The sequence below is a fragment of the Eimeria tenella genome, genomic scaffold (assembly GCF_000499545.2).
Source record: "Eimeria tenella Houghton genomic scaffold, Eth_scaff45, whole genome shotgun sequence".
NCBI classification, from domain to species: Eukaryota; Apicomplexa; class Conoidasida; order Eucoccidiorida; family Eimeriidae; genus Eimeria; species Eimeria tenella.
Window position 1 is genome coordinate 46836 of NW_013543375.1, and position 9801 is coordinate 56636.

Below are 9801 nucleotides of genomic sequence, written 5' to 3' on the forward strand. Positions count from 1 at the left end.
GCGCCGGGGCCCCACAGCTGCGGCAGCGCCTGCTGCTGCTGCTGCTGCTGCTGCGCCAGCTGCTCCCCCTGCTGCAGCGCCAGCCCCTGCAGCCTGTGCAGCTCCCCCAGCGCCTCCCCCAGACTCTCCAGCGTCGCCTCCGACGCCGCGCCGCTCGCCTCCTCCAAAAAGGCCTTCTTCACTTTGGCCTGCGCGTTGTGCAGCAGCACCTGCGGCTCCAAAGCGTCCAGCACTTCCACCACCACTTCTGCTGCGGGCAGCAGCCGCTGCAGCTCCCCCAGCTTCGCGCGGACGGCCGCTGCGGGCCCGGGGGGGCCCCCCGCCGCGTCCGCGGGGCCCCTGCTGCTGCGCGCTGCTGCTGCTGCTGCGCCCCCCACTGCGGCCTGCGCAGCCGCGCCTGCGGCGCCGCCCCCGCCCGCGCGCCCCTGCAGCAGCCGCCGGCTCGCCAACACCCCGATCGCCAGCAGGTACAGCAGAGTCAGACTCAGTTCCCGCTTCCGCGTGGACCGCTTGCGCTGCGCCTCTGCTGCTGCGGCGACCAGTGGTCTGTCCGGAAGCGCAGCAGCAGCAGCGGCGGCAGCGCCGCCCGCCGCCCGCGCTGCCCCCCGCGGCTGCGCGGCCTCAACGCCCGGCGGCGCCTCCACGGCCACCGCCTCGCCCAAGACCCCCTCCTCCCCCGCGTACGCCCGAGCCATCGTCTTCTACGCGCGCCCCGCGAAGCCGCTCATGCTGCTGCTGCTGCAGCCCCTAAGTCCCGGGGGAGGGGCCTTCGGGGGCTCTCGATCCCGCACGAGGTGCAGCAGCAGCAGCAGCAGCACTCCAAAGCAGCGCACGGCGAGCCGTTCTCCCGCGAACCCGCTATAGCCAATCCTCCGGAAAAAACGGATATTATTTCACACAAAACTCGAAAAAAACTTTACTCTACTCCAGGTCGCCGCGGAACTCCACGCGTCGCCGCATCCCACCCAACCTCCAGCAACAGCTCAATCCCAGCCCCACGCGATCCAGCACAACTTGCTGCAACAACAACGCTACGCGCTTTTGCGCGCTGCAAACCCCCCGCCACCCTTTAAGAAATTCCCACTCGAGATTCAAATCCCAAACTTACAATGTTTGCAGTATTTCGACTTTTATAAAAGTGTGGCTACAAGCACCCCAGCACCAGCGCCCCCGTGTCCCAGGCGCCGCGCCAGAATTGCCAGCTGCGTACAGCGCGTCTTCCCGCGCCGAAACGATTTTTCAATGCAACTCTCCACAAACAACTCCCAAATTTGCTAATTGAGCGGCTCCGCTCTTTGAACAAATTTTGCAGTTCAACGAAAGGTTATAGTCCTAGCGGTCCACTCGGGTGACAGGCTCAGTGGCGAATTACCAGCGTCGCGGGCCGCTGGGCTCGGTGCAGCCTGAGACGGAGCTGACGCAGCTTCGCTCTTTCGCGCCCCTCTCAGCTTCAAATAGCGCTCCAAGAAGGAAACTTTTAAAGTTTGCAGCTCCGAAACTGCAGCGAGGAGCGGCTGTAGACGCCGCGCCAGAGTGCGAACTTTTCGCGTTTGCCACCCTCACACTCCAGCGATTAGCCCCGTGAGACACTAGAAAACAGGCGATCAGCTCGTCCAATGCAAATTAATTCGTCTCGGGAAGCTTGTCGCTAGCCCATAGGCCGGAGCTCCGCAGGAATCAGCGCAGCCCCGAGCTCGGGAGAGAAGTTGCAAAAAATGGCCCTGGGGGGCTTTGCAGCCTCCCTGGGTGCTGCGCATGCCCATTTGTAGCAGCAACAAGCACTTTCACGTTTGCAAGTCAACGCAGAGAACCTCTTCACAGCGTCTAAGCCACTAGCCTATGAAGATCGCCCCCGTATTTCACCTTAATGCCACTTTGAGAGCACGGGGCACTGAACTCTGTGCCATTTCTTTCGAGCTGTTTCCTCCAAAAATGCCGTCTTGCCGAGGTAGGTCACTTAGAACTCCTAAGGCGGCCAGCTAAGTCCTGCCTGCAGGGCGGGGCGAGTATGACTTCAGCTCCAAGTGTGGAAAGCAGCAACTCAATCGGGATTTTCCTGGCGGCTGTAGGCTTTTTACATGTCTATTCTCCTAAATAGATGTAAATGGATATGGAAAGAAGTCTAAAGCAGCTATACAAGTTCAGATCGATACTGCGCCAGTTAGATCTTCATTGTTTTACTCAGCCCATTCGCGCTACGGGAAACAGAAGCCTAAGGCTGTTTGACGCGCAACTTGTTACGCTGAAACACCCAGAATAAAGTAAGAGGCTTTTAGTGTCCTTACGTACGACAAGATAATGTTTGAGTCCCACGCTTAAGCGAAACTTCATGCCCCAGCAACGTGACAGCGGCACTCAGTGGCATTCCCTCTTCTTTGAGTAACAAAAGGCCGCGTACCTCAGCAGAAAAATCAAAAAGAAGTTTATGTAGGGATTGACTGCTGTTTAGGCAAGGAAAGAAGTGCCGGGGTCGCAACTGGAGTCATGATCCTTGCCCAGTTGAAACAATTCAGCTATTCACAAGTCCCAAAACAGTAGCTTGGTGAAATACCCTGTGACCTTCTTTACCAAGAAACTTTCTGATAGACCTGATGTTCAGAAATGGCCCATTTCAAATCCATAAGGTTCCTTGGCTCCTTCTCTCCCAGCAGTGCATGCAGGTATGCCCAGCCGGTTATTCTTCCACCATGCATAGCAGAACAGCCAGTATGAACAGGACAGCAGCTACAAGTGTTTATTTATTGCAAAAAGCTCTTATGGCACTGGCTATGCTGCGTGGATCTTGTTCTAGATGGCAGTAAGCTACTGCAGCTGTGCTGTGTACAGCAAAACGCACGAGAAATAAAAAGGACCTGCACGAGCTAGCCTTTCTGGGGCATTTTGTTTGCGGAAAAGGCAATAAAAAGCGCACAAGAAGTACTGCAGCATTAAAAAATGAATAAATATTAGCCAGAATCCTGATTTCTAGTATAAGCGGACGCGCGGGGCTGAATTTGGCATGGATTTGTGCAGCTCGTGCATGCTTCCGTTGCCTAAGCTTATGAACACGTCTTGCTTGCCACAAGAACTTACAAGTCCTTTAAAAATAAAACTCCAGTTGCTTTTTTTGCACCGTGGGCAGCAGCCAGCCTGCATTTAATCTGGCACAGAGCTCTAAAACTTTTTAGTCTTTTTCGGTCAGCCACCGAATGCAGAAGGAATGCAGTTCCTTCACCCATATCATTGTGCACTAAAACTCTTTTGCAAAAAAATTTAAATGCTTTTAACCTTGGCAGTTTGAGGAGAAGTAGCCAATCCATACTTTTGTTTGCATGTGAATAGGAAAACAACCAAACCCCACTTTCTTGAGCATTTTGGGGCTAAGTGCTACTGTCCTGAAGCCCAATAAACACATGATGTTTTAATTATTTTCGAGCCAGTGATGCAGCCTACTGGAAATACCAATAAGATGACTGACTAATAAAGCTTTAGCTGCTTCAATCAGCAGTTTCCTTCTTCCCGTGATTACCACTGCGGTGGAGGGAAGTGCCTCAGCCACCACCATTAGCAGCAACGAAATGATGTTCTCCAATTTAAAGGTAACTTTATTCTGAAAAAACTCATTTCGATAGTTCTCAAGGATATACTCTAAGAATATATCCTTGAGAGCTACGGCGGGCAAAGCCCCAGGTTCAATTCTGGATAGTTAAGGTCTATAGATGGAAAACCCGCTAAACGCAATGTTCCAAAATGTCTCATATTAATTCAATTTGCTGAGCATAAGCTTTGCATTCAAGAATTTCTTCTGGAGCTTCTGAATGCTCTCTGCTGCAGCCTCAAAGAAGAAAAACAAACTTGAGCTCGAGCCGGAAAGAAGAGAAATTGGTTTTCCAGCTTAAGAGCTTGGCAGCAACAGAGGCTCTAAAGCAATTCTGCTTCATTGACCTCTTTCTAACATTACTTCCATCTTTATTGAACTTCATTTTCTTGAGATTGTGCTGCTCCCCTGCTGGTAGTGGAGAAGTCTCGGGCATTTTTCATGCATTCAAAGGCATTTGAGTGGCCACTAAGACTCGCCATCATATAAGTCCACTTATGGCCTTTCTTTGCGGGATAATTTGCAAGTAAAACACCATTTGGAATAGTTTTTGGAGACAAGACAGAAAAGAGTCCAGAAATGAACTCATTCTGGCTTAGACCGGGGATGAAGTAAGTAGAGGCGAAGACGGAAGACTGGAGGAAAAAGCAGTTTGTATTGAGAAAGGTAATTACAAGTAGAAAAGCATAAATGCAGGAAAAACAAGAACGCCGGAGAAAGGCAATAGATGAGTGGCAGGCAAGAAAATGCAAAACTTGAAGATGGAAGGACATTTACACTGCAGCAAGTCGCTCTGCTGCTGCCAGTATTGTCAAATTAACTTTTTTTCTGAAAAGTATGAAGGCAAGATTGAAAGTGAATAACTAACAAGACCAGCTACAACTGAAGTATAAACGTCGTCCTGGGGTATGAGGTACATTAATTGCTGCTTTAGAAACCCTAATGCTGCTTTTACGTGAAGTTAATGCCTTTCCATCTTTAACTTTATTATGGAATAAAAAACAAACAGATTTTTCTCCACCATTTGAAGATGTAAATGTCCCACTGAGAGCTGCAGGCGGCTTTCTTGCGTGTGCAGGAGCCGCTTCATTGAGGGTAAAGAAAGCCTTCAAAACTTTCGAAAAAAATGGGATAAAACCCGCAAAATATGGAAAAAGAAAAATAATGGAAATGACAGAAAAGCATAGAAGAGAAAGAAATGACTAAAAAACAAAAAGAAAGAAAGAATGAAGTAAAGACTCTTTCAGTTAACCCAGAGAAGCCTGCATGAAGCTTTAGGACTGCATAAAGCCATTCCCTTACAGAAAGCAGCAAAAGATGAACTTTGTTTTTCTTTCTTTGGGCTTAATGCAAAGACTGTTTGCCAATTCTATTGCCATAATGAGCCTTTCTGTTGATGGCTGAGGCAAGGAAATGAGAAATGTGATCAAATTGAATTATAAAGAGTTCTAGATGCAGACAAAAGCACTTAATCAGAATCAGATAAACCTTTAAGAAAAAAACTGGTCTTTAAAAGAAGGCAATTGTTTCTTGCAACAAGTTGGAGCCTCAAAGGCAGCCCATGCGGACTTGGTGCTTTTCAACGAACACTCCGAAGCAGACTTTTGCTGGGAAAGCAGCACTTAAAAGACCCAAAAGGGTCTTTTTATTTAATCCTTTACAGTTTATTTATGATTTAATGAAATATAAAGCAGTATAAAGCCTAGTTGGGGCCTGCGCAAAGACAAATCGTCTGGGAATGCAGAAAAAGAAGTGCCAGGCAGCACGAAGCGAAAGCAGCTGACTCAAACCCGAATTCAGGGTTTTCTAAGAAGCCGCTGCTTTTTAAATAAACCCTTTTGGGACCTCTTGAAATCAGACTAAGTTGCTTTTTTAAAAGAAAGCTTTCTAGGCTGGCACTTGTGCAAAATGCAGCTAACAAGAGCCTCAGACTCTTCAGCAGCACACGCATGCACATTTGCTGCTGGCTGCCTCCTCCCCTTTGGGGCAGCAGCAGCTCGTGTCCTGTTTAGCTGCAGCAGCCGTTGCTGCTGCTTCGAAAGGCGAAGGGACGAACGGCAGCTGCTGCACGCTGGTTGTCTCCGGTGCTCTGTAGACTGCAGCAAAGTCTTGATGCGGTGCTGCTGCTGCTGCTGCTGCTGCTGCCGTTTCCGTTGGGTATTGGCTGCCAGCAGCAACATAATACCATTCTTGCGGCAGCTCCTGCCGTGGCTGCATTAGCTGCTGCTGCAGCCACACTTCTTCCAGAGGGTGAGGAACATCTGTGAGCAGCGGGTCCTGCTGCAGCTCCTGCTGCTGCAGCTCCTGCATTTGCTTCTGCGGCTGCTTTAGGAACTCTTCAGGGACTGAGTACGACAGCTGCCACAGGGGGACCTCCACTGAGCTTTTTGCTGCTGCTTCAGAAGCATTAGCACCAGCGGCAGCAGCAGCAGCTCCTGCTGCTGCTGCTGCTTGCGGCAATTCATATAGTTCGTAGGGCACGGCCATTTGAGGAACAGCGCATTCCTGTTGGCGCTGTGCTATCAGCTCGTACTGCTGCTGCTGCTGATACTGCTGCTGCTGCTGATACTGCTGCTGCTCCTGCTGGTACTGCTGCTGCGGCTGGTACTGCTGCGGCTCCTCCTGCTGCTGCTGCTGCTGCTGCAGGTATTCCTCCAGCGCCTGCCTCACCAGCAGCTGATCCTCCACTGGCAGCGCCTCAAGAGGCACTGGCTCTGCTTCTATAAAGTCAGACTCAGTTGGCTGCAGCAGCTGGCCAGGAAGCAGCTGTTGTACGGGGGCCCCTATGAAGTAGGCTTCTTGCTGCAGCTCCCCTTCTTGCATCTCTTGCTGCTGCTGCTGCTCCGTGCACTCAGACGCCTCCGCAGGAGTTGCTTCCCTGCTGCTTATTTTGTAAGTTTCGAGGCGCAGAGATCTGCTGCTGCTCTGCTGCGACGCAGTTTGCTGCGCTGCGCAGCAGGAAGAAGAGCTCCTTCTCGCGCTCTGCTGCTGCCGCTGCTGCTGCTGCTGCTGCTGCAGCTGCTGCAGCTCCGGCTCCTCCGGGACCACGTCAAATATGCTGATTGAAATGGGCTGAGGCACTGCGGCCTCTAAGGCCCGGCTGTTTTCGCTCAGGAGGAATTGCTCTTGCTGCGGCTGCTGCTGCTGCTGTTGCTTCGCTTGCTGCTCCAGCTGCTGCTGCTGCTGCCGATTTGCTGATGACGGGGCCTCAGAACCTTGGCGAGGGAGACATGAAGCACTAACGGAGAACCAGCACTCAGCATATTTTGCTGCAGCAGGAACTTTTTTGTGGGGTCCTTCAGCTCTGGGAAGCTGCTCCTCTGGGGCTGCTGCTGCTGCCTGGCTGCAACAGCTGCTGCTGCTGCTGCAGCGCTGGTGCCACCTTGCGGAGGCGCAGTCTTCTGACTGTTCTGCTGCTTCTCTTTTCTCTGTTTCTGTGTCAATCTGCTGCTCGTCTGCTGCAGCAGCAGCGGAGTTTTCTCGGGCTGTGTCTTCGCGCTGTGAAGCAGAGACGCCTCTGCTGCTGCCCTCAGCCGCTGCCGCTGCTGCAGCGGCTGCTTCGGCTTCCGCAGCCGCAGCAGCAGCAGCAGCAGCAGCACGTTCTCTCCGCGCTGCTACCCTTGCCAGCGCCCTAGCTGCTGTTTGCTGCGAGCAAATAGAAAGGCCAGAAGTGGCAGCAGGCAGCTCCTGCAGCGCAGCAGCAGATCTTGCTGAAGCAGCGGGAGAGATCTGCAGAGAAGCCGCTGCAGCAGGGGCCCCTGCATCCGCCTGCTGCAGCGGCTGCTGCAGCGGCTGCTGCAGCAGCAGCCTCTCCAGGCGGAGCTGGAGCTCTTCCTGCCGCTGTTCGAGCTGCTGGCGCGACTCTCCCCGCTGCTGCTGCTGCTGCTGCAGCAGCTGCTGCTGCTGCAGCAGCTGCTGCTGCTGCTGGCGCAGCGACCTGTACTCGAAGTTGAGCGTGACTGCGCTCTGCAAAGAGCTCCCCGAAGCCTCTCGCAGGAGGCAAGTCTTCTGCAGAGTTTGAGAAAAAGACTGGGGAGGTTTGGAATACTGAAAAGTGTTTTTGAATTGTCTTTTTCGGAGAAGTTCAGTGTGCGCAGGTGTATGTACAGCTGGCCGGAAAGCCACCAGCCGCCGCCTCTCCCGGTCTTTTTTGAATTGCGTCTGCAGCACAACAAAGCGCAGCGGCTCTTCCTCGAGTGCTTCATCTTCTGCTGCGCTGCTGCAGCGGGAAGCAGCAGCAGCAGCAGCAGCTTTCCAAGCAGCTCTTTTCAGGATCCGCAGCTTCACCGGAACCACGGGGCTTTTGCTGCTGCTGCTCTCCAGCGGCTGCTGCACCTTTTGCGGCCTCCGCACTTCGCACGCAACTACCTCTTCTGCTGCTTCTTCTTCTGCTGCTGCTTCTTCTGCTGCTGCTGCTCCCTCTTCCTCCTCCTTCTCCCCTGCTGCTGCTGCTGCTGCTGCTTCCGTCTGCGCCGCCTTGCCCCGTGAAAACCACGCAGACACCAGGCTCAGAAGGCCTCCCCCTGCTTCTTGCTGCTCCCCCTCCTCCTGCTGCTGCTCCTGCTGCTGCCCCTGCTGCTGCTGCTCCTGAGCTTCCTGCTGCTGCGCCTCCTGCTGCGTCTCCCGCTGCTGCTCGCCTGCTGCTGCTGCCACAGAAGCAGAGCGGGAGCCGCAGCAAGCGCATATTGCCACAGAAGGCCTCTCGATTGCTGCTTGCACAACTTCAATCTTTTGCTGCTCCGAAGAGCCGCAGCAAATGCAATAAAAGCGACCTCTCGAGGGGCAGCAACTCAAGTAGCCTTTGCCCTGCGCTTCCTCTGACTCTTCTTCCTGCTGCTGCTGCTGCTGCTGCTGCTGCTGCTGGTCCTGCTGCTCCTGGAGCCCATTATGCTGGGAGTCGGGGGTCCACCCCTGCTGCTGCTGCTGCTGCTGCGCATCCCCCATGTTGCTTTGCTGCTGAGGCTGCCACTGCCACTGCTGCTCCCACTGTTGCTGCTGCTCGTGGCTCCAAGGTTGCTGCGTCTGCTGCTGCTGTTGCTGCTGCTGGTCCCATTGTTGCTGCTGCGCAGCACTCCACGGCTGCTGCTGCTGCTGCTGTTCCCACTGCTGCTGCTGCGCCGGGCTCCACTGCTGTTGCTGCTGTTGGTCCCACTGCTGCTGCTGCGCCGGGCTCCACTGCTGCTGCTGCTCCCACTGTTGCTGCTGCTGCTCCCACTGTTGCTGCTGCTCAGGGCTCCACTGCTGTTCCTGCTGGTCCCACTGCTGCTGCTCATGAGTCGGCTGCTGCTGGAGCTGCTCAGGAGTCCACTGCTGCTGCTGCCCGTGTTGCTGCTGCTCCTGCTGCTCCCACTGTTCCTGCTGCTCGGCGCTCCACTGTTGCTGCAGCCCCCACTGCTGTTGCTGCTCAGGGGTCCACTGCTGCTGCTGGCTATTGTGTTCGCTTTGCTGCTGCTGTTGGTCCCACTGGTGGCGGTGCTCCGGCTGCCAGTTCTGCTGCTGCGGTTGCTGCTGCAGCTGCTGCTGCTGCTGCAGCTCCCACTGCTGGTAGCTCTCAGGGGTCCACTGCTGCTGCTGCTGGTCAAGTTTTTCGAGTTCCTGCTTGATTGGGGCGCGCTGCTGTTGCAGGTCCTGGGTTTGCTGCTGCTGCTCCTGCTGCAGCAGCTCCTCCTCGCGCTCTGCATCAGCAGCAGCAGGCTCTGCAGCAGCAGCAGCAGCAGCTAGGGCGTCCGAAGCAGCCTTTTTTGGGGGTTTTGCTGCGCGGCCGCCCACCGCAGCTCTGAAGAGCTGCAGCGCAGCAGCTGCTGCTGCCTGGGTGAAGCTGTACGTACACCTGGACTTTGTCTTTTTGACAGTTGGGGGTTTTCCGTTTTTCCATTCATAAGCCACAACTCTTCTTTTTTCATTATCAGCTTTTTGCTGCACTTGAAACAACTGAAAGTGCACTTTCCCATCTGCTGCAGCAGCAGCAGGACTCCCCAGCCGCAGCAGCTGCCGGGGGGGCCCCCGGGGGGCCCCCAGAATGCGCACCTTGACGGGTATTGCGGGTTTGCTGCAGCACGGGGTGTACGTACACCCCAAGCTGCTGGGCAGCTGCTGCGGCAGTTTCCGCAAAAAGGCATTTTTGTCATTTGTGGAAATTCCCACGGAGCCCGCGGGCAGCTCCCGCCGCACTTTCGCGCTCTTCGGGATCTCCCCTGCTGCTGCTGCTGCTGCTGCTGCTGCTG

The 9801-nt window shown here is 54.4% G+C and overlaps 2 protein-coding genes across 2 annotated transcripts in view; both read right to left on the reverse strand.

The window, feature by feature from the left end:
- The window catches only part of ETH_00009840 (uncharacterized protein), a gene marked incomplete at both ends in the record, with an annotated part of 981 nt that extends 286 nt beyond the window's left edge, over positions 1-695 (reverse strand). Inside the window, one exon of the mRNA XM_013377045.1 lies at positions 16-695. Coding sequence (XP_013232499.1) covers positions 16-695 — 680 coding nt within the window. The remainder of the gene's footprint in view (positions 1-15) is intronic.
- A 4817-nt stretch (positions 696-5512) lies between these two features.
- Positions 5513-9801, reverse strand: part of ETH_00009845 (uncharacterized protein) — a gene marked incomplete at both ends in the record, with an annotated part of 5100 nt that continues 811 nt past the window's right edge. Inside the window, one exon of the mRNA XM_013377046.1 lies at positions 5513-9795. Coding sequence (XP_013232500.1) covers positions 5513-9795 — 4283 coding nt within the window. The remainder of the gene's footprint in view (positions 9796-9801) is intronic.